This window comes from Chrysemys picta, chromosome 3 (genome assembly GCF_011386835.1).
Source record: "Chrysemys picta bellii isolate R12L10 chromosome 3, ASM1138683v2, whole genome shotgun sequence".
Classification (NCBI taxonomy): domain Eukaryota; kingdom Metazoa; phylum Chordata; order Testudines; family Emydidae; genus Chrysemys; species Chrysemys picta.
In genome coordinates, this window is record NC_088793.1 from 129,245,975 (window position 1) to 129,270,527 (window position 24,553).

General features: G+C 40.6%; 2 protein-coding genes across 3 annotated transcripts in view; both read right to left on the bottom strand.

Moving 5' to 3' along the window:
- Nucleotides 1-2,393: 2,393 nt before the first annotated feature.
- PDCD2 (programmed cell death 2) lies at nt 2,394-12,106 on the bottom strand. The gene is made up of 6 exons (XM_005291257.4): nt 11,797-12,106; nt 11,170-11,412; nt 8,546-8,707; nt 6,585-6,700; nt 5,220-5,336; nt 2,394-2,735 (listed from the first exon to the last, which is right to left on the bottom strand). The coding sequence occupies exons 1-6, from the start codon at nt 12,080-12,082 to the stop codon at nt 2,574-2,576; spliced, it is 1,086 nt and encodes a 361-aa protein (XP_005291314.2). The 5' UTR covers nt 12,083-12,106; the 3' UTR covers nt 2,394-2,573.
- Nucleotides 12,107-13,536: 1,430 nt separating this feature from the next.
- GNPAT (glyceronephosphate O-acyltransferase) overlaps nt 13,537-24,553 on the bottom strand; it is a 53,287-nt gene continuing 42,270 nt past the window's right edge. For both annotated transcript variants that reach the window (XM_005291250.5, XM_005291249.5), the window contains exons 11-16: nt 23,640-23,719; nt 19,501-19,641; nt 16,919-17,018; nt 16,722-16,815; nt 14,561-14,622; nt 13,537-14,299 (exon numbers count right to left, since the gene is read on the bottom strand). In XM_005291250.5, the coding sequence (XP_005291307.2) occupies nt 14,256-14,299; nt 14,561-14,622; nt 16,722-16,815; nt 16,919-17,018; nt 19,501-19,641; nt 23,640-23,719 (521 nt within the window). In that variant the 3' untranslated portion in view covers nt 13,537-14,255. The remainder of the gene's footprint in view (nt 14,300-14,560; nt 14,623-16,721; nt 16,816-16,918; nt 17,019-19,500; nt 19,642-23,639; nt 23,720-24,553) is intronic.

Genomic DNA, 24,553 nt, shown 5'->3' on the forward strand with positions numbered 1-24,553 from the left:
CAAAGCCACAATCCAGTAAACTTGAATGGATTTCACGCAAAGGGAATGTCAGAACATTGGGTTAAAGTCACAAATGTTTTGACCTAATGCAGGGTCTAGAGGCTTCAAGAATGCTACGACTTCTTTAGCAGCAGTTTCCTGAATCTGTTTGATTAATAATTTACTTCTGCAGAGATTTTAAAGAACTGTTAGCCCATACTTACAGGATAGCAGACTCTATCCTAGGAAGTAGTGACTCTGAAAAAGATTTGGGGGTGTGGTGGATAATCAGCTGAGCATGAGCTCCCAATGCAATGCTGTGGCCAAAAGAGCTAAAGTGATCCTGGGAGGCATAAACAGGACTCTTGAGTAAGAATAGAGAGGTTATTTTACCTTTGTATTTGAAACTGATGTGATTGATGTTGGAATACAGTGTCTAATTCTGGTGCAATTCAAGAATGATGTTGATAAATTGGAGAGGGTTCAGAGAAGAGCCCTGATAAAGGATTAGAAAACATGCCTTATAGTAATAGACCCAAGGAGCTCTCTGTTTAACTTAAGAAAGACACGGTTAAGGGGTGATTTGATTACAGGTTGTAAGTACCTACCTGGGCAACAAACATTTAATAAGGGAATTTAGCTAAGAAAGGTATAACATGGTCCAATGGCTAGAACTTGAAGCTAGCCCACTTCAGCCTGGAAATAAGGTGTAAATTTTTAATGGTGAGTAATTTACCCTGGGTTGTGGTGGAGTCTTCACTACCCATTTTTAAAACAAGACTGGATAGGAAAGATCTGAGATGGTCTATGGGAGGACAGACTCATGAGATGATCATCGTGGTCCTAGCTGGCCTTGGAATCTCTAAATATGGTTGTGAACTTAAGCAATTTTAGCAAAATAGGTCAGGAAGATTAATTTTATGAATAGATGTCAGCTTTGGTAGGATTGCAAGGTTGCTGGTGAAATTGTACCAGAACTTGAAGTTTCTAAACACCAGTATGTTGTAAAGTAACTGACCTAATCTTACCCTGTTCAAGCTGGTCTTATGTTCAATTCTGATGTCTAGAAAAAGTTAGCATGAAACACTCCATGTATATTATACAATCAAGAAATTAATCTCTAACTTGAAGAGGATATAAAAATACAATCCCATATGGCACAGATCAAGCTCTAAGTAAAGCTGGGGGTAGGATAGGATTGTGCACAAGACAGAAGTAGATATGAAACTATCAGATACCTCCTGTATATATGGGTGCTATGAGCCAAGGTACTGTGGAGGGAAAGTTGTTCTGAACTAACATATGCCAGATGTAGTAGAGTTGGGATTCAGTTTCTTTTAAATAACCAGTTAAACACACACTTGAATGGGGGAAAAACTATTTTTGCCTCAGAAAAACATTGCTGTGAATGTAGTTTCTCTTAAGACAGTGGAGAAACTACATTTGCATCAGACCATTAAGCGTGCTCGCTCTTTCTCTCTCTCTAAAAAACTAGAAATGCAAATCATCTTTTTAAAGCCACTGTAACAGGAGGGGTAATTTTTCAATTTACTTTGACAGCAAATTCAGTAATTAAGCTACTGTTGCAGAGTGTATCTTCACCATAATGGAATTTTTCTGGATTTGATGTAAAAATAGGCAAAAAGAGGAATCTAACTGCCAAGCTAAAACACTAACTTAATGTGGCTTCCAACTCTGTAAAGTGCTATCACTATTAAATATTCTTGAAAAACTGTACAAAATGTGTGTCAAACATACTATAGAGGCATGTGTCATTTAATTTATATTGTAAGTAAGAGCCCCCCTTCCACAATGCTATGCACAGAATGTAACCTTTGGGCAGGGACTAAGTTTCCCTCATAGAATAGAGCCAGGATTAGAGTAAGATTTCCATGCCACTGTTCAACCAGCTGGACTCTAGCCCCTGCAGCAATAAATGCAAAATATTATTACTGTTTCTTGGCCTCATTTCTCATTCCATAGGCAATTCTATAAAGTACACTGTCAAACACTGAGTGATAAAGTACATTAACTCAGCTGGCAGTTTACCAAGTAAATGATGCAGTAAGTGATGGGGTTTCAGATACTAATCACACTCTGCTTATCTCCATTGTTAAGAAAATGCTGAGACATCACTGATTTAAAGGAAACAATGTCTGAACAAGCCTACAATTGACTATAAAAGACAATTTACTGAAACTAGAAGTGTTAGAGTGAAACTAAAAATAGCATTTTTTTTTTAAAAGCAAACAAACAATTGCATTGTCACTGCACAAGAAAGTGAACCTTTCAACCATTTGGTTTCACTATCCCTGATGAAGTAAAAGCTAAAAACAAGGGGTAGGAAAACTTAAATGCTCAAGCTCATGTGTACTGGTGACATACACACACAATTTTAAACTGACACAGTTGAATGACTTAGCTATAATTTAATTACAATATACACATTAAAGGTGATACAACTCTGGGCTAGTTCCTCAGTATGAAATAATAGTTCATTTACCTTTTTTCCTTTGTGCAATGTGTAACTCTTCAGTACATGTGTATAAACTCAATTCATTTCTTTACAGAAACTAAAAATAAATTTATAGTAGTTAAGTAGAGTCTGCAGTAATGTCCTGCTTCCAGATGAACTCCTCCATATATCCATTTGCTTGGTTACAGTTTTCAGCACATGTGTAGACTACCAGCGTTCCCCAGTCAATACTTTCTCCTAGGCTATCAACCTTCAGGTGGTTCAGGAGTTGTGGCATAACCTTAGGAACAAGACATGATTTGTAAGACAGGTCAAGAACATGGCTCTGGCTGTTTTGTTTTGGAGTGGAAGAAGAGATACGGTGGTTGATGCACAGTTTGAAATGTGACCTCCAGTAAAAGTATAAATGAATTTTAAATCAATTTCTTTACGTTTGCTAACCTGGGCTGTTCTCTTGTGCTACTTGTTATCTTTCATGTGTTTCACAAGGCCTCCACTCCTACATGTCAACACACACCTCTCAGGGATGGTCTAGATATACTTAATCCTTTAATCCTGACTGAGCAGGAGGGGGGTGGGTGGAGGGATGACCTCTTAAAGTCCCTTCCAGCCCTACATTTCTGTGATTAATAGATTTCCCATCTTTGAATGATCTCTGGTGCAAGAGTGCCACCTTTTAGTCTGAGGATGGAAAAACCATGATCAAGCTATTACAGATATGCAAGGAGACCTAATTAACCAGAACATCCATTAATATTTTATAATTAGAGCAGATTAAATTTTCCAAAGATGATATTTTGTTGGAAAATGCTAATTCAATAATCAAAACATTCAACTGCAATGTTCTGATTTGGTCAAAACTTTTGATGGAAGTCAGACAAGGTACTCTGCTTGCTTAGGAGCCTGCATTTCCCACATGACACCTCACCAGGCAGGCTGCAGCAGAGCTGAGACTGGAAACGTTAAAAAAAAAAAAAAAAAATCCATTTTAGTTCTTCCAAAAGTAGTGTTTTTTTTTTTTAAGTTTGTAAGAGATTTAAACTAAACCAAATAAAGCCACTCTCATACCAAAATAAGCATGTCCACACAGAAAGTTACACACGTACAGTAATTTCTGCTTGTGAGCAACCCCTCTATGGCCAGCAAAAATTTGCTATTATCCAGCAATTGCTAAGCAAAAGGAAGGTTTGGGAGGCAGGGAAGGAAGTGCCGGGACATGCCTTCTCTGGCTGCAAACCTTCCTCAGGAAAGGGAGGCTGCAGCCCAAACATCAGGGCCTTCAGACTCATGGAGCTGAACAGTATCTTTCCCTGGGCTCTCCACGGGTTGCAGCTCAGCATTTCCTTATGCACAGCCCCCTGCAGAGCACAGCCCAATGAGGGCAGTGAGAGGTCCCAGGCAGCTCCAGAATGCAGGCTGCAAACTCTCCTCCAGCTACTGCTCTGCCCACACCCCCCATCTCCATGTGTATGCAGCCCCCGAAAGAAACACTAGGACAGGCTAGCACCAGCCACAGGTAGGCTTGCGGGACTCCCAAAGGTGGCCTGTCCCAGCACTTTCTGTCCCAGCTGCAGGCTCACAAAACTGCCTGCAGATGGGGCCTTCCTCAAAAAAAAAAAAAAAAAAAGTTGCAAGCAAGCAGCCTGCCATTGCTAATAACAATTTCATTAACATTGATACTAATGGAAAGGGATTGATTCCCAGCAATATGTTGCCACTAACTGGGAGCTGGTAATATCAGGATTGCTTTTAAGTGGAATCTACTATATAATTATACCAATTTAAGTGGTAAAACTTTCCTGTGTAGACAAGTCCTAAGGTACTGTAGCAAGGCAAAGTATAATATAGATAGAATTAATGTAATGACATGAGCTGGTGAAATGAAAGGACTTTCCACTTCCATCCTGCAGCCCAGCATTCAGTTAAGATTTCTTCAGAATGTTTACCAAGTGACACTGTTTTAAATGGAATGTCAAGCTTCTTATCTTGTACATTAAAGATTTTGATAAAAACCAGTTATACTCAGTGAATAACCTTGTGTATTTCAGTACCAGGAAAGAATTTGTTTTTCATTCCAGCATTCCCTCATATTTGGGTTCTACTGCAAACAGGAACCATATTCCCACCACACCGAATCTGCATGTAGAGGCAGCACTTGGTAGTAACTGACAGGAAGAGATTTTCCCCAACAGGTGACTGGGCACATCAGCTACAATGAAACCTAACACTAGATTCCCCTTTCCCTCAGTTCATTTTTTCTACTGTCAGCAATGTGGCAGAACACTCCCTCACACAAACTCTCCCCTCTTCCACAAGGAAGGTTGGGGGAGCATGAGCTGTTTGAACTTCATGGTGAGGTCGTCCGGAACTGAAAGTCTAGCAGTCCACATTAGAACATTTTTCTCTTTAAACAATGAAGTAGTGTCAAACAATTCTGAAAGAGTCCCCCTTCACCCATTACTTTTTTCCATAGAATTCCACATTTAGAAGACATTCATATGACCCTCAACTGGATAGAAAAAGTGTACTATTTTGTTGGCTACAAACAGATCAGGAGGAAAAAAGTGCTATTTACTGCGTGATAAAAATCTCATAAGGAAGGACTGTTACACTAGTAATTGAGGCTTCTACACTTTAGCACAGCTATTCTGTGAATTCAAATATAACTCCTTTCGCTCTAGCCATTGGCTAACACTACTATTTCAGACTTAAAATAGGTTTTTAATCATACACCAAAAATATATCCTTGGACCAATTCACGTACTTGGAATTCAAACATCCTTTGAGCACCACATGAACAATTTGGAATATCTTTCATCTGAGGAATGTTTTCAGCTGAGATCCATATGGGACCTTCTCCTCCTCGACAATATCTGAGAATCTGAAATTGAATAGAAGTATTAAGTAACTGACAGTCTTTTCAGTTGTATAATTAATAACCAATCACAGATAGCTATGTTTAAATAGACACTGATCAAGGTTATTTCCCCCTCCCCCCTCCCCCGACTAAAACTTGTTAGCAAAGTCCATTGTAATTGGGTATAGGTTTTCTTAAATAAATAAACAAAGAAAATACTTTTATATGGTTTGACTGCTTGAGGAAACAAAATGCCAGAATTTCCCCAAGCCCTCTAGCATTGGTCCAGCAACAAACAGTAATACTTTGCATTTCCATAACAGATAATCTCAAAGCCCTATAACAACAATTTTAGACTCAAAGCTTCTGTTTGGGAGTAGGGGAAGTAGACTGATTCATCCAAGATAACAAAGGAAATCTGTAGCAGGTACACCTCTACCCCAATATAACGCTGTCCTCGGGAGCCAAAAAATCTTACCGCATTATAGGTGAAACCGCATTACATCGAACTTGCTTTGATCGGCCGGAGCACGCAGCACGCAGCCCCGCCCCCCTGGAGCGCTGCTTTACCACGTTATATCCGAATCCGTGTTATATCGGGACGCATTATATCGGGGTAGAGGTGTACCAGATCAGAACCCAGGTCTCCCAATTCACAGTTCTGTCTCTTTAACAACAAGACCCCCCCCCCCCCCGACTCTCATGCTTGAGTGATAGTGATGCAGTTTCACCTTGCAACTTGGACACAGGTTAGAAGGAAAAAAGAAAAACAGGAAGGGAACCTGCAGGGGATGGGGAAAAAGAGATGATGCTACTCTGCTTGCTTTCTCCCTTTCCACAGAAGGGCAGCAGATCCCCCTCTCCCTGGAGCTCCCAGCTCCACTCAACCCTCCCATCTTAGCTAAATTTCTACTTACCTTGGGTAAGTAGATTTTTCAAAGCCCTAGACAAGTATCTTAATTTGTCAAGCTTTAACAAAGCTGGTCAGCCTCTGTTGTACTTAGACACCTTGCGATAATATCAGGTAGGTCTTGTATCTGGGGACTTTTATTCTATGTTGGTGGGCATGTGGACTGGATGATCTAGTGAAACTTCTCTCCATCTTTGACCTCAGCTATTTAAGACATTTGTGCTAAAGAGGCACAATTGATAGAGAAACAATCAGGATGCTATGTAAGCATCAAGGCTGCAATATATGCTCCAAAAATAAAGCAGGCATCCACCTTTTGACCATTAGGTGATTAGTACTTTAAAAGATACTTTTCCTTTTACCTGTTCTGGCTCTGCAGCTATTCGATTTTTAAACTTTTGGAAAATCTTGTCTTCTCGAGTCTCATGTTTTGCCATTGCCTCCAATACCTCCTCATCTAGTGACTCAAAACCTTCACCTAAGGGGAAAAAAAGGCAACACAGGGTGACATAGTATGGCCAAAGTTAAAGCTTACAATATAATATTTGTGTTTCTACCGTCCTCTAAAATCAGTTCAAACATCCAGTTCAGGAAAGCAAACTGCAACATCAGAGACAAGCTTCAGCCTGTTTGGAGGGTCAACAGATTTAGCCAGTTGTGTGACCCATTAGTTCTGTACTATTTTAGGCATACATTTAAATATTAGAGCATTAGAGAGAAGTATGCAAGGAAGACAGGCAGAATTCATCTAGGAAAGTGTGTGTCTGAAACATGGAGCACAAAACTAATGTACTTTCTGAATTTGACACTAAAAAAAGACCAATGAAGTATGCACATGTGGGAGTCAGTAAATTTACAACTTCAAAAATTTAACAATTGAAAAGACCTATGTGTTCGTGTTCCTTATACAATGCTCATCACTCATGCTCAGTGTGGCTGTACCATTCTGTATCTTTACTAAGCCCCACCCACAAAGTTTTAGACAATGTTAAATTACAAGTTTAAAAATGGGCAGCATTTTGTCTCATCACAAACTTCAAACCATGCTATATCTGAATTCAAGTCCAGTTAAGTGGGTATAGTTTCACATGATTCACTCACCCTTCACGTAAAGGATCTAGGATTTCCTGTTTTCCATTCAGAGTTAAGGATACTCCTGGGGGAATTCTGCACCAACAAATTAAAAATTCTGCACTATGTTTTACAATTCTGCAAATTTTATTTGCTAATTTAACACTATATAATCACACCAGTTTCAATTATTTTAGAAATTTATTTCAAAATACTTGTCAGCAACTACATCTGTAACAATACAGACAACCTCCCCCCTCCAGGAGTAGAGAGTTAAAGAAACCCCTACGACAACACAGTTCCTGTTTCTTTGCCTCCTAACCCCCAGAGCCCAGCCACAAGGTACCCCCCAGCCCAGATACTTGCACTACCTCCTCCCCTAGAGCCCAGCCACAGCCCAGACACTTGCACCCCCTAGGGTGCGGAGCCTAGTTGCAGGGTGCCCCCCAGCCCAGACATTCAGATGTACCCCTACCCTCCCAGAGCCCAGGGATCTAGAGGGAGAAACAGCCTGATCCTGGGCTTGTGTGGAGTTTCCTGCATGCCGCCTCCTTCCTTTAGCGCATGTGGGGAACTGTAGCTGCCCAGAACCCTCCAACTTTGTCCCCTTCTCCCCCACACCACAGTGTCTTCTATTTGTGAGCTGGCCTCTGATGGATCCAGCGACCCCTAGTGGTGGCCAGCAGCTCTGCAGCCCACTTCCGTGGAGGGAGGGTGCGGGGGGGAGGGAGAAGAGAGGAAATTCTGCGCAGAACATTAATTCCCCCAGGAGTATATGGAGAGTTACCAAACCTATTTTCAAAACAGCTTTCTTCTAGCACAGGCCGGATTTTAGGTACAGCTGGGTAAGTAATTTTAAAAAGCTATTAACTACAAGTTGTCTCCAAAAGTAAACCTAGAGACTAAGAGAAGTCTTCAAGAAATTCCCCTACCAAACCAGAACACTGGCACAGTGCTATGAATCTAGTCACTAGTTACCTCATTAGCATGCTTTCAATAAAATTTAAAAATGGTAATTTAAATGAATTATATATACTTTTACATGCATCATAAAGCGCATGGTGATGAACTGTAGTTAACAGAAGCAGTAGCTACAATGGGTTTTTTCCATTTTCTTCAATGATTTGTAGACTAATCCTTTGTAATATGTAGTTTATAGTTAACACGATTTAAAATCACTGAATATTTCAATTTGTGAAGTAACATACAATGCATATAGAAAACTCTCTTGGAAGCCCATTTTATTTCTTACGTGCACTGCCTGCAGCCTCCAGTTCGTCATGTTTCTCCAAGTTCTTTTGTGTATCTGCATCTGTTTGACTGTCACCAGGCGTTTCCATTTCCTCAGGTTCTATTACAATTTCATACTCTGGAAAAAGGAACTTGTGATCTGGAATTGCAGTGTCCAGCTGAGCTGCAATACACAAGAAAACTACTGTTTTTATCATTTCACTGCTTGATGCTATACTTCATGTTCTCTCCTGCTTGAAACTGCACTGTCATCTTTAAATAGCCATCTGGGAGGAATTGGTAATAAGGTTAAAAGGTCTGGGATTTCCTCCCCCCCCCCGCCACGCAGAGTGCAGCACGGCTGATTGGGTGCCTAGGCCTGATTGAGCCGCTCCCATTGGCCTCCAGTAGCCAGAGCCCCTCCCCTGCTCCCCCCCCTCAGCACTCTGCAGGAGAGGGGCTGTGCAGCCCAACAGTGTTTTGCCTCCACGTGGAGCCAGCGTCTGACTGGTATGGGCATGGTAAGGAGAGTCCCCGGGGGCAGTCAGAGAGAGGGTTGGATGGGTCCAGAGTTCTGGGGGTCCTGTCAGGGGGCGGGGAGTGGTTGGATGGGGCATGGGAGTCCCAGGGGTCTGTCTGGAGGCGGGGGTGTGAATAAGGATTGGGGCACCCAGAGGACAGGTAGGGTCCTAGGGGAGCAGTTAGGGTGTGGGAGGGTCTCAGGAGGGGACAGTCAGGGGACAAGGAGCAGGGAGGCTTAGGTAGGGGGTGGGGTCCTGAGGGGCAGTTAGGGACGGAGGGGTTGGGGGTGAGGCGGGGCTCCCCCCCCCTTTTTTGATTGTTGAGGCAGGACCAAGTAATCCTAGACTAGGTTTACCCTATTTCAGCACAGGGGGCTGGACTTGCCCTGTCGAGTTCCCTTTCAGCCCTACATTTCTAGGATTCTATTCATGCCTTCTTTATAAGCCATAAAGCAGCACAAGGCACAGACTTATTTTCTTTCCTTTGCAAGTCATTAAACCACCAAGACATTTTGACGAGTTGAAAAAAGTTTAGTTTTTGTTACTTCTGCAACAATAATACTGACTTCTTGAACAGTTCTAAATTATTTTGTTTGCAGTACCAGTATTACTACTATTTTGCATATTTTCTTTAACAAATACAATTTATGCAAGACCAAGCAATTAAAAAAAAAATCTTTAGCTGAATTTGTTTGTCTTTGTTTGCAGTGTTGTTTATCATCGTCATACTCTAAATCATTTATTACAATTAAATGAACCAATTCAGATCTCAGATAAGCCATGCTCTATTGTTACACCCAGGTTTCACAAAGCTCCCTTTCCACATTACAAATGCTTATAACTGCAAGGATGTTTTCTGGACCACCAACCATGCCCACAGGTCACCGTGCAAAGCAGGCAGCCATTGTCGGCTGTAGCAGACAAAACCACTGCTAACTCCAGAGTTCAGATCTAAGGAACAGGTTTATTTCAGCATGGATACAAAGTGCCATATCCTAGTGATCTGCTGAGGTACATGTTGCCAGTGACTTGGCTGAGTATACACAAGCAAGGTTGTGAAAGGCAAAGACTTCAGTCTGCATACACATTTTTATACCCATGCCACCCTACTTTCTATCAGCACCCTTCTTCTTCAAATCACTACATAATAATGATTAACAATATCTATGACCAAATATAAGATTACGCATTACACACTAGATTATATAATGAGTTTATCTACTTATTAGCAACAAAACAATCTTAATATTTAACAGGGACTTCGTTGTTTATCCTGATTATATTTGGCAGGGGAAATTGTGACCCCCTCATTGTTACTTCATCATTGTTCTGTACTCAAATATCAGGAACATTTCAAGAAGTGAAATAACAGGATATTTAGCAAGCCAAAAACATTGTTTTGCATTCCTTTCCCCAAAAAGGGTTATTCCAAGGTCTAATGAACTGAACTAAACCAGGTCTATATTCATACTGATTATGCACTTGCTTATATAGATTACTAACTACTGTGTGATATATATGTATAGACATGATTCATTAAATACACCTAGACCCTTACCATTTTATATGAGGTAAGTTCACCTAATGACTCATCTCTTACATTAATAATCACTTCCCAACACGGTGAATGCAGTTCAATTTTGGACTGCAGAAGGAACTTAACCCTTGTGTTTTAACCATGAAATAGTTGAAGCCACAGACACCCCATTATCATTGAATTTGTCCTACAAATAGAATAAAAACTTAGCATTCTCTTTATACTAAAACAATACAGCCTTTGATTTTTCATAATTGTTTACGGAGTTTTATGGCATAATAAAGATGTGGACGTTATCTTCTAGTCAATTTAGAAGGAAATACAGATTAGTGTTATTTCTCCTGTGCAATGTACTATCTCTAGCAAAAGGAACAAGAATAATGGTTGACTCTTCCCCACTAGATTATTAAGAATGTAAGTAACTCTTGTTGGACTTGCATCATACTTTTGTTCCATACTGCACTACATTTTAAGAAGTTCTCTTTAAAATATAAAAGGTGAGGAAAAAAAAAAAACAAGCAGCAGCAGCATTGCTTTATCTTCCCGACAGAATCTTCCCAGGTTTATTTTAAATTCCACTTAACTCACCTGACTGCGCACAAGATAGTTTGTGTCCCAATTTCCAATCTACAGTCTGATGATCTTTACTACAGTAATGGGCCCTGTGACATTTGGAACATGCCTTTGGCCCTAAACAGCCACAGACTCTGCATAGATGAGCTCCACATTGAAGCTGCAGGCCCACAGGGGGATGCCCTTCAGGAGGGGGCGTTTCAGGTGGTGGATCATAGGAATAGGTGTCATTCTTTCTCGGAAGCTGGTTCCTAAAAACTTGAAAGAAACACAGGAGTGAAGGGAGCAAACGCCATTTGTCCATTGAGCAGCAGCATAGGGCAGTTCTCAAAAGTCCTACGAGTGATGGTTTGGGTTATTCTTTTTTGCACGGTGGTAGCACCTAGAAAACCTACCAAGAGGCCAGGCCCCCCGTGTTAGGCGCTGTACAAAGGCAGCACAGACGTTACCCAAAGAGTTTACACATCACTAAGGGGGAATCATCTGTGGAGGGAGCGATGGGGGGGGGGGGGGAATTGGCGCCCCGCGTGGAGGGAACGTGGGTGCCGCGCGGGGGGGGGGGGGCAGCTTCTTCCTCCCCCCCCAGGTGCCGGGCGGGGGGTCTCAGCCCGGGGCTGTGGTGGCGCGGAGCGGGTCTCTCACCTCGTAGCGGCCCCTGGGCCCCGGGCCGGTAGCAGGCGGGCCCGCGGCAGCAGAACACGAAGAGGCCGCGGTGGAAGGCGTCGGGGCGGCCGGGGAGCGGCGCGTAGAGCTGCAGCAGGAAGGCGCAGGGCCGCCCGCACCGTCCGCAGCGCAGCTCGGCGGGGCCCGGCAGCCCGGACTCGCCCAGCCACGCCGGCCGCCCCCCCACCTTGCTGGGGAACTGGGCGCTGCTCAGGCGCCACGGGGCCGCCTCCTCCGCGAACCCCAGCTCCACGCGCGACCCCATGAGTGCGGCCAGCACAACACGCGTGCACCGGAAGTGCGCGGTGCCAAAAGTTGTCCGACCGGCTCTCCTACCGGAAGTGCGCGGTGCTGAAATACGTCCCACCGGCTCCCATACCGGAAGTGAGGATGCGAAACGCGTCCGATCGGCTCCCATACCGGAAGTGCGCGCTGTTGCAATTAGAACGGGCCCCTGTCAAGCTCCTGAAGCGCGGGCCGAGGCGGAGCTGCTCGGTCGTGTCCGGCAGCGCGATCCCCAGGCTCGGGGGACGCTCGTGTTGTTTCTTGGCTCCAGTATCAGACTCGACCGCGGAGCCGCCTCTCCCCCTAATCCAGGCCATGGAAGCCATCATTAAAGCAAGCTGTGCCCAAGGAAGGGGGAGGGGTTGTTGCTGTTGGCCCCAGACCCAGCTCCTGGCAGAGGAGGGCTGATTTGAGGGGGCCTCAAAGAAAAAGGTTTAGAACCCCTGTCCTATCGCAACTTCCATGTACACATCCTACACCTTTTACACGTTAGTTATCTGCTATATACGTGGATGTTTAGGCAATTAGTTTTACATGTACCATGCTCTTCATTTAAATAAAACCTCTTAAAACTACAAGCTTCACTCCCCCAGTGACATGCAGTTAACTCAAGGGTAGCAGTCAGCTGATAAACAACACCTGTAGCAGAGAAAATTTTAGATACAGAGATATAGTAAAACTCACTATGCACACAAAAATTAAACACTCAAGTTAGGAAATGCCAGAATTAAAGTGGCTAGTGCCTTTCCCCCCTAATTTGAGTGTTTGTGCAGCATTACTGTTCGGGGGTAGGGGTGGGGGTAGGCATAGGTGGGTGGGAGGGTGGGGGTAATTCCCTAGTTTTTTTTAAAAAATATTTGATCAGTCAATCAGAATATTGACACCCCAAATGGTCATCAGCTGGGTTAGAACCCACTGAGCTAAAGGAGCATTGTCATCCTCTCTGTGGACCAGTCCTAGAGAGGGATGAGACGCTTTAGCAGTGAGTTGCACAGATGTTTACTGACAGCAGAAGAACAGTCAGACTCAGAATCTTGGTTACATTCCAGGCTTTTTGTCCCAATCTACTCCCCTACTCCTGGTCCACCTCTTGTCCCCCCTGAATTCAAATAAGGGGCCTTCCTCCTTTACACTGCCAGGCCCAGTAAGGAGAGGAAATCTCTATCCTTTCCGTTCTGGTGCCTAGACCAAGAACCAATGTGGCCCAGAGCAGCCCAGAATGTTTAGGGAACTTAAAGAAACTGTAGCAAGTCTGTATTGAGCACATATGAACAGATTTTTTTTTTCAAAAGCTTAAAACTAAGCCAAATTTAGGCAGATTTTCATGGGACAGCAAGACACATCCCTGAATCAAACGCCATCTTAACAGGTGGTGGTGGTGGTACCAGAATATACATATCTATTTATACAGTATACACACAGATCACACAGTAGTTGAGAAGAGCAGTAACACTGACAAAATGCATTTATAAAGCCTCATTCACAAAGAAACAACAAGGCATTGCAGAATAAGTATTGATACCAATATTTTAACAATTGAAAACACGCAAACTGCTTTAAACTCAGTTTTAAATGCTAAGGCAGATTTTGTGCAGAAGCTAAATTCTTGGTAGTCCCAGCTGCACATAAAAATAAATACAAATCAAGTTATAAAATAAGTGATAAAGAGAGAAGCAGGATTTTGGCAGTTACAGGACATTTATTCTATGAAAGAAGAGCACAATGGCCATAACATAGATATGACAACCAGCAACATTTTTGTCTAAATATTATGTTTAATGTTAAGTCTTTAGTTCTCAATTATAGTTTCACATTGATGAAATAACCTATTTGAAACAAAACATTTCCTTGTAACAAAACTAAAAAAGTATTTAAAGTAGATGTTTCTGTGCATTTTTTTCCTTAAATATGTATCCAAAAAGATGATTAAATTTAGTTTAAAAAGGAACACAGTAAGCATCAGTACTGGTAATGAAAATATTCCAATTGAACAACCTTTGCCCGCCATCTAGTAGAATACATATGAAAATTCCCAAATGGAAAAGGCAAGATGTATACTTCTGTACCTAACCATACTCCAGCTGAGTACTTGTCAGTGTTCTTTGCGGATTATAGTGCACACAGTCAAGTAATTCAAAGCCTTTTAATTAATATTAAAGTCTTGCAGTCACAAGTTTCCTTATTGGTATCGGAGAATCTAAGGATGAAAGAGAAGCACATACATTGATTAGAAGGCTACATCCCAATGAAAGCTGGAGTTAATCATGCAAGCAAGAACACTTTAAAAACAGCTTATTTTTCATTCAGATCTCACATCAGTATTTTTACTGCATATATTGTAATGCGATACCAGACAATGTGACTTTCAATGAGAATTAGGTATGTAACTGTTCTTTGTGACTTTGAACGTCTCCCCATAAATACGTTTAACTAGTATACCAATAAGAAATACACTTACCAAACATTTCTGCTGTTTTATTGAGTGCCTCTTTGTTTACAGTGTAAGTAAATCCATTGGTCCTAGATAAGGAAAAAACAAAAACAAAAAACAGTAATAAGGCCGGTTAATCTTTTGGGATGGGAAAATGAATATTTAAAAAAAGGATAACACTTCAAGTTATCTGGAGAAATAATATTTTCATTATTCTTCCTCCATCAATTTTACCCATATAATCAGCTCTAAAAGGTCTGCTGACACATCACAGATGCTCTTTGAAAAAGCCATACTACAGAGAGATAGGTATGCTTCTAGACCATATTTTTTCTCCTGTATTTCCCTTCCCCTGTTGTTTTATTATATGAGTTTTAACTACCCATCTGAAATCAAGTTAGATCTTGAGCTAGTGTAAATCATCATAGCACCACTGACTTCCATGGAGCTACATCAATTTACCTCAGCTGAGGATGTGCCTCATAAAAGTGTATTTTTGTAACATATCAGAGCGGTAGCCATGTTAGTCTGGATCTGTAAAAAGCAACAAAGAGTCCTGTGGCACCTTACAGACTAACAAATGTATTGGAGCATAAGCTTTCATGGGGGAATACCTACTTCGTCAGACGTCTTGCGTTTCTATTCACCTACGAAAGCTTATCTTCCAATACATTTGTTAGTCTATAAAGGTGCCACAGGACTCTTTGTTGTTATTTTTGTAACATCACAACTAGGTGCTGTGGAAAGGCTGATACTACAATAGCAACAGTACCTCGCACTGATGTATTCAAAGTGCTCTACTAGTCTTAACTAATTCATCCTCAACACCCCAGTGATGTAGGAAAGCATCCCTATTTTACACTATCGTTCCCACAAGTAGTTTGTTGGCAGTCTTGATTGAAATCTGAGTGTTTGAGCTAGAAGGTCACCCAATCAAAGAACTAAGATAGCACACAACTAAGATCGCAGAACAAAGACCGATTATTCACAATAAATTGGATACATCATTTGGTCAACTGTGACTAGTATGCAAGTTTGTAAAAATGTGTCTATTAACAGACTATTCATAAAAGGGAAAGGGGCTAAATTTGCCAGGTAATCTGCTCACTGCAAACTGTTTGCCCTACTAACACCATAGGAAGATCCATAATATATTTGGAATTTATAAAATATGAACACATTTATGTGTATACACACACACTATTTTTTATAGCATTAGCTGATTTCATATTTTATCAGTTAACCCTAGTATTTATTCATAATTAGAAATGTTAGACAGTGTAGCTTAAATTCATGTAACTTGCAATGCTAAAGCAAAAGTCAACACTATGGTACAGTCAGAATGAGCCGTTTACTACATTGCCTGTATACAACAGTAATTTGTGTCTCCATTTTAATAAAAAGGAGATTAAAAAAACCTAGCTATTTTAAAGTGTGTTACAAACAATCTACGCAAACAGAGCAGAATCCTGTTTATCCAGAGGTCTTGGGGGTAAACACCTCAAACCAAAAAAGCAATGGGGTCAAAAGATTTAGAAGCCAGCTAGTGAACTTTGTAAATTCTGTATTTCAGATCCCATAATACTAATATAGAATTAAGAGATGCCATATTTGGGGAACTGGCGCATACAAAGAAGGTGCCAACTTTGTGACTCAGTATGACAGTGGGGGGTATCCCTCTACCTCGATATAACGCTGTCCTCGGGAACCAAAAAATCTTACCACATTATAGGTGAAACCGCATTATATTGAACTTGCTTTGATCCACTGGAGTGTGCAGCCCTGCCCCCCCGGAGCACTGCTTTACTGCGTTATATCCAAATTCGTTTTATATCGGGTCTTGTTATATCGGGGTAGAGGTGTATGTAATCAAACTTTAGTTGGCTCAAGTTCAGAAAAATCAGGGTTGTAATATATTGTTTAGTATTTTATAGTTCAACCATTAAGATATCAGATAAAAGAGTCCGATGGTTCTGTACGTGAATTATGATATACTAACGGAAATATCTCCAATGTATAATCACTCATTGCAATTGATAATTACGTTAGATCTCATCCTTGGATCTAGTCAGACTCATAATGACAATACATTGTCTGCATTTACCTTCCAACTTTTGTGTCCAGACCCCAGCAAAATACTTTTACTAATAATATTCTTGCAAACCCAAGGGCCTCTTCTATTACTTACGTTTTCATCCTCTTCACTATATCTAGGCGCACAAAAGCTGCCAGGGCATTTTTCTGCAAGTCAGAAGACAAGACTTCATAACACTGAGTGCTTCCTACAGAGAAAGCATAGGGGGCAATTAAAATTCCATTAATCACTCAAACTATTACACACGTAAGGTATCACAGCACCAACACCACCACACAAAGCAAACGTACCTGTCTCAAGAAGCTGAAAAGCAAAGTTACGGATTCCAAGTATAAACTGCTTTTCGGTAAAGGCCTCTTTTGTTTCTTTTGAAAGATATCTGCTGATTATCTAAAAAATAAAATTTAAAAAAGTGTTCAAGCTTTTCCTCTTATTCTGTAACTTGAATTGGTCTTTAATTACAAGCAAATATTTTTAAAGGAATAACATATCCTCCTAATAATCAATTTGGAAGATATATTTTTAGTAGGCTGACAAATATAACATTATGCAAAGCATTAGAAAATTTTAATATTATTTGGGTAATCATAACAAGAATCTTAGTATATAAAACAAGACTGAATAATAAATCATATTAGAAACTGGTTTATGGTCCTTGTCTTTGAAAAAGTTGCCTCATTGTCAAAAGTGACATTCCTTTTCAGCAACATCCCTTTCACAGATGGGGAAAGTGAGATACCGAAGTCAAGTAACCTGTCCTAGGTCAACAGTGAGTCAGTGGAAGAGCCATCAATAGACGAACAAGCATGTGGACAAGGGGGATCCAGTGGATATAGTGTATTTAGATTTTCAGAAAGCCTTTGACAAGGAACCTCACCAAAGGCTCTTAAGCAAAGTAAGCAGTCATGGGATAAGAGGGAAGGTTCTCTCATGGATTCGTAACTGGTTAAAAGATAGGAAACAAAGGGTAGGAATAAATGGCCAGTTTTCAGAATGGAGAGAGGTAAATAGCAGTGTCACTCAGGGGTCTGTACTGGGCTCAGTCCTATTTAACATTCATAAATTATCTGGAAAAAGGGGTAAACAGTGAGGTGGCAAAATTTGCAGATGAAACAAAACTACTCAAGATAGTTAAGTCCCAGGCAGACTGCAAAGAGCTACAGAAAGATCTCAAACTGGGTGACTGGGCAACAAAATGGCAGATGAAATGCAATGTTGATAAATGCAAAGTAATGCACATTGGAAAACATAATCCCAACTATACATATAAAATGATGGGGTCTAAATTAGCTGCAACTACTCAAGAAAGATCTTGGAGTCATTGTGGAGAGTTCTCTAAAAACATCCACTCAACGTGCAGCGGCAGTCAAAAAAGCAAACAGAATGTTGGGAATCATTAAGAAAGGGATAGATAAGAAGACATAAAATATCATATTGCCTATCTATAAATCCATGATACGCCCAGATCTTGAATGCTGCGTGCAGATGTGGTCGCCCCATCTCAAAAAAGATATATTGGAATTGGAAAACGTTCAGAAAAGGGCAACAAAAATGATTAGGCGTATGGAACGGCTGCCGTATGAGGAGAGATTAATAAGACTGGGACTTTTCAGCTTGAAAAAGAGACGACTAAGAGGGGATATGATAGAGGTCTATAAAATCATGATGGGGTGGAGAAAGTAAATAAGGAAGTGTTATTTACTCCTCCTCATAACACAAGAACTAGGGGCCACCAAACGAAATTAATAGGCAGCAGGTTTAAAACAAACAAAAGGAAGTATTTTTTCACACAATGCACAGTCAACCTGTGAAACTCCTTGTCAGAGGACGCTGTGAAGGCCAAGACTATAACAGGGTTCAAAAAAGAACTAGATAAATTCATGGAGGATAGGTCCATCAATGGCGTCCTGAGCCTGTTTGCCAGAAGCTGGGGATGGGCAACAGGGGATGGCTCACTTGATGATTACCTGTTCTGTTCATTCCCTCTGGGGCACCTGGCATTGGCCACTGTCAGAAGACAGGATACTAGCCTAGATGGACCTTTGGTCTGACCCAGTATAACCATTCTTATGTTCTTATGACTCTGGCCACTATGATCTAGCCAATAACTGACACGGTTTCACAGTGGTGGGAATTTGCTATCCTCTTCTAGCATATTTATTTTATTTAAGAAGTGTAAAGAGTTATTTTGTTTTGGTAGGCTTCGTGGGACGGGAGTAGAATTAAAATAGACATTGACAGGGCAAAGAATTCCCACGCAGGCTTTGGCCAAACATACAACCAACTTCTGCAGTTTGCATACTATCCACTTACATATGCTAAAGAAGTCCTCCTTCTAAGGACTGACAATTAGCCCATTGACAACAGATTCCCTGAGGGAATGATTTGCAAGGGAGGGGGCTAGAGCCAAGGGAACCACAGAGCCTACCCTTCCTCTTTTGGCTGAAAACTTACTCATTTATTTTTGACTTGGGCGCTATTTGTGCTGGGACCTAAACAGGACAAGGTGTTTGTTGCTCTGGATTGCTCTTCTTAAATAAACTGCACTTCACAGGGCCAGAACACCAACCCTCACATGCAGATTCACTTATATAAAAGATACCACAGCTCCAACTAGCCTGTCACAAGAACCTTAGCACTAAGTTAATTACCCTGTAATTTTTTTTAAAATCTGTGTCACGAGAGGGAACCAATCTCTTCACATCATTAGATAAAACTTACTACTGCTATGTATCTTCTCCCTTCCACTCCCACCCATACTAACACTTAGTGTTTCTACCATAGAAGAACCATGACTCATGCCATTCCCCATAGAATTTGTGAGTGGGGGGACAGGAGAGAGTAGGTGCGAACTTTGTGAAGAATTGTGTACCTGGTAACCTTCCATAAAAGGCCTGAACAGAGCTGCCAAAAAAGCTGCTACAGAATTTCCTTTCTCTGTAACTAAGATTTCCTGGGGAGTCACTTGAATTACATCACATTTTGTAAGCAGAAAACATCCTTCTTCAAAGTCCTGTGGGGCAAAGGAAAAACAGTGTAACTGGTACTTTTCCCAACTAGGACAAGTGCAGCTAAGTCTCCTCATGAAAATAAAGCATACAGCTACCATCAGGCTGCCACTGAAGTTTCTGAAAGAAGTTTTCTAGACACTCTCAAGTATACCAAGAATCAATTTCTGAACAGGTATTGAGTTCATATTTTCACCAAGTTTATATTCTCAAACTGGGGGGCCTCATAATATAATGGCCTCTCTATCTTCACAGGAAGGCCTCTGGGATCTTGTCTTGTCTAGGAAAGAAGTTGGCATTACATTAGCCTATATCACTTCATCCAGGACTTTGCCCCAGTATGACGGGAGTTAGCTGGTCGTGGTCAACCCTAGGCTCTCCGCTAGCAACAATGACAACCATCTAACATAAAACATGTTAAAAGCTCTCTAAAGTAGGGACCATGCCATGGCTGAAGTGGAGTTAGTTATCATAAGGTAAAACGAAACTTCTTTTCCTACTTAAGATAAGGGGGAGATTTTCAAAGACAAACAATGTTTAGGCACCTAATTCCTATTGAAAGTCGCACTGTTAAACAATAATAGAATACCATTTATTTAAGAATTTTTGGATGTTTTCTACATTTTCAAATATATTAATTTCAATTACAACAGACTACCAAAGTGTACAGTGCTCATTTTATATTTATTACAAACATTTGCACTCTAAAAAACGAAGAGAAATAGTATTTTTCAATTTCCCCATTACAAGTACTGTAGTGCAATCTCTTTATCATGAAAGTTGAACTTACAAATGTAGAATTATGTACAAAAAAATAACTGCATTCAAAAATAAAACAATGTAAAACATTAGAGCCCACAAGTCCACTCAGTCCTACTTCAGCCAATCACTCAGACAAACAAGTTTGGTTACAATTGGCAGGAGATAATGCTGCCCACTTCTTGTTTACAATGTCACCTGAAAGTGAGAACAGGCGTTCACACGGCACTGTTGTAGCCGGCGTCACAAGATATTTACGTGCCAGATGCGCTAAAGATTCATACGTCCCTTCATGCGTCAACACCATTCCAGAGGATGTACATCCAGGCTGATGATGTGTTCTGCTCAATAACGATCCAAAGCAGAGCGGACTGACACATGTTCATTTTCATCATCTGAGTCAGATGCCACCAGCAGAAGGCTGATTTTTCTTTTCTGGTGTTTCGGGTTCTGTAGTTTCTGCATCTGAATGTTGCTCGTTAAGACTTCTGAAAGCATGCATCACACCTCGTCCCTCTCAGATTTTGGACAGCACTTTAGATTCTTAAACTTTGGGTTGAGTGCTGTAGCTATTTTTAGAAATCTCACATTGGTAAGTTCTTTGCGTTTTGTCAAATCTGCTGTGAAAGTGTTCTTAAAACGAACATGTGCTGGGTCATCATCCTAGACTGTTATAACATGAAATATATGGCAGAATGTGGGTAAATCAGAACAGGAGACATACAATTCTCCCGCAAGGAGTTCAGTCACAAATTAAATTAACGTGGTTTTTTTTTAAACAAGCATCATCAGCATGGAAGCACGTCCTCTGGAATGGTGGACAAAGCATGAAGGGGCACAGGAATGTTTAGCATATCTGGAACGTAAATACTGTACCTTGCAATGCCAGCTACAAAAGTGCCATGCAAACGCTTGTTCTCACTTTCAGGCAACATTGTAAATAAGAAGCAGGCAGCAGTATCTCCCGTCAATGTAAACAAACTTGTTTGTCTTAGTGATTGGCTGAACAAGAAGGACTGAGTGGATTTGTAGGCTCTAAAGCAAGGATCGGCAACCTTTGGACCACGGCCCGTCAGAGAAATCCGCTGGCAGGCCTGGATGGTTTGGTTACCTGTAGCGTCCGCAGGTTCAGCCAATCGCAGCTCCCACTGGCCGCGGTTCGCCGTTCCAGGCCAATGGGAGCTGCGGGAAGCGTCGTGGGCCGAGGGATGTGCTAGCTGCTGCTTCCTGCAGCCCCCATTGGCTTGGAATGGCAAACCATGGCCAGTGGGAGCTGCGATCGGCCGAACCTGTGGACGCTACAGGTAACCAAACCGTCCAGGCCCGCCAGCGGATTTCTCTGACGGGCCGCGGTCCAAAGGTTGCCGATCCCTGCTCTAAAGTTTTATATTGTTTTGTTTTTGAGTGCAGTTGTGTAACAAAAGAAAAATCTACATTTGTAAGTTACACTTTCACGATAAAGAGATTGCACTACAGTACTTGTATGAGGTGAGTTGAAAAATACTATTTCTTTTATCATTTTTACAGTGAAAATATTTGTAAAAATATAAAGTGAGCACTGTATACTGTTTTCTGTGCTGTAACAGAAATCAATATATTTGAAAATGTAGAAAAACATCCAAAAATATTTAATAAATTTCAATTGGTATTCTATTGTTTAACAGTGTGATTAATCACAATTAATTTTTTTTAATTGCAATTAATTTTTTGGGTTAATCACGAGTTAACTGTGTTTAATTGACAGCACAAATTCTGAGTTCTCCAATATATACAAATTTTAGGATTTCTTTCACTGTATTAACAGAATTTTTAGAAATTTAAGACTACTTTCTCTTTTTTCTATGTCAAAATATATTCACACTTCTACACCCTTTGTAAAACTATTCTAGGGGACTTACAATGTAGTTAGGAATTAAACTTCCTGAAGACTTTTGAAGTGAGAACACCTCAGATCTGCACTCTAAAATCCAAAGCATTTCTGACACACCATATATCAAAAGGATTGAAGGGACTGTAAGAGCTTTGTAGTTCCACCATAATTAAGCTTTTCGACAACCAAATACACAACACTTTTAATCTGTGTTTCCAGTGTAAACACTTCCTTCAAGTTTGGTGCCATGGTGTGTGGTTTTTGTTTTGTTTTGTTTTGTTTTATTTTATTTTATTTTATTTTATTTTATTTTATTTTAAGAAAACATTACTTGAACCTTTAAGTTAACATATGCAGTCACATAAGCAACCTGGAAGGGTTTCTTTTTTGTATTGAAAAGCTGTGGCTATTTTAAAATAGTACAAATGCAATATAATAATTTGTTACTTTTGTCTAAAGTGTTTACATAACTTATTTTTTGATTAAAATAAAACGTGGGCAGCTATTTGGGCCCAATCCCTGAACTATTAAATATCAAAACTTCCATTCACTTTAATTTCAGTGGGAGCATCAAACATATAGCATCACCTAATCCTTCTTGGTATTTTTTCTTTTGAACTAGAAGTCTCAGAAGACATTACATTAAGTTGTATTTACACTATTGCATACTTTATGTACTGTATATAGTTACACAAAAGGGCCAGTCATGACCACATTGAAAGGGCAATAACTAGTTTTATTAACAATGACGTTTTATATATGCACTGTATTTATGCAAAACGCATGAATCAATGTTGTGCACCATGATAATAAAGACATAGTAGTAAAACATTAAAATAGTGAATATAATTTCTGCAGAGAACAGAGCACTCATTCTATTCTACACCACAATGACTGGTCTACCACAACAGCTTTTTAGAAGTGAGTGAAATATACTAGAATTCCTGGGAGCATTTATGTAGGCAAATGCTGCCACTGCACGCTGGAATTTAACCAGAGCATCAGGATTAACACAATTTACTCTCATGAAAAACAAAACAACCCCCACCCCGCACCCACCACAGTTTCTTTCACAATCCACAAGAGGTCAGGACAGTAGTTTTACATCTCACCTGAAAGAGTGTTCTTTCAGCAGCACAAGCCCTTTAATGCTATATGGAGAAACTGCTGCAAATCTTACTCATGGTAGAACTTGGCATTCACTGCATGACCTACACTTGGTTTTCCTTTGAGACGTTCTTCCCAACTCCTGGTTAGATGAGATCTGACAAATCTCAGGCTCAAAGAATTTGCCACAAAACTAAAGCTAATCCACCATGTACCCAGATAAAAGTGCATGTATGTACCCTTATTTATTTACACAGGATGATTTACCTTCAGTGCAATGCCAGGGAAGAAGATGAACTCATCAAAAAAAATGTCTCGCAAGAAGTTGAAGCAGCTATAGATTTCCTCTGGATGGGGGGGGGGGGGGGAAGAAGGAAGAAATAAGGTTAAGGATATAACATTGTTCATTTAAGTCATCTGTAAAATAAGGGGGGGGAAAGCCTTCAGTGTAAGAGGAAACTTCTAACAGGGCACTATTAGCACAAATGTTTGGACAAAAAAAAATAGGAGCATGTACACAGAGACTGATTCAACTTGAAATAGTATAATCTATATACTTTATGCAACTAATCTTAAAAAAGGGAAAAAGTTGGTTGTTTTTGTGCAATCTCCTGAACATACAGGAAATACTGTAGATGTTTAAAATTAATCTTTGCCAAAACAAACATTTTCTGTTTAAAAAAAAAGTTATCACAAGTACTAAACAAGGGAAAAATACTGACTGCTACAATATTTCACTGACACAAGCAAGGAGATGGAGAGAGCTTTACAACTAACTGCACTCTATGGGAATAAATCTAGGATGTGCTAGAGTATCTGTACATACACTCAAAACACCTGAACAGTCAGAGCAAGGCCACGTCCATACTAAACTATTCCACAACCCTATTAAATAGCATTCAGACCCTACTAAAGAAAGTATCTTGTTTCAAATACTGTTCCATATACCACAACTGGTGTGGAAAACTATTTACACTGTTTGCAGTAGTTGATCCTCCCAGGCAAATTCCAAATGCAAATCAGAATGCCAACAAGAGAAAGACCTGCAGGGTATCTACTTTCAGGTCAGTAATATGTTGCAGATCAGTATAAATAATGTCAGGAATCATGAGAGTCACATTACCTTGTCCTGTGACTTAATACATTGCAAAAAGATCTGCTATGGTTCCTGGAGGAATGCT

Excerpts from the sequence above, each read along its gene's own strand:
- PDCD2 (XM_005291257.4), bottom strand. The coding sequence starts at position 12,082 with ATGGGGTCGCGCGTGGAGCTGGGGTTCGCGGAGGAGGCGGCCCCGTGG. Across the intron at positions 8,708-11,169 it reads ACTATCTTGTGCGCAGTCAG|CTCAGCTGGACACTGCAATT; the intron begins GTGAGTTAAGTG and ends TGTGTATTGCAG. Across the intron at positions 2,736-5,219 it reads AAAGGATGTTTGAATTCCAA|GTTATGCCACAACTCCTGAA; the intron begins GTACGTGAATTG and ends CTTGTTCCTAAG.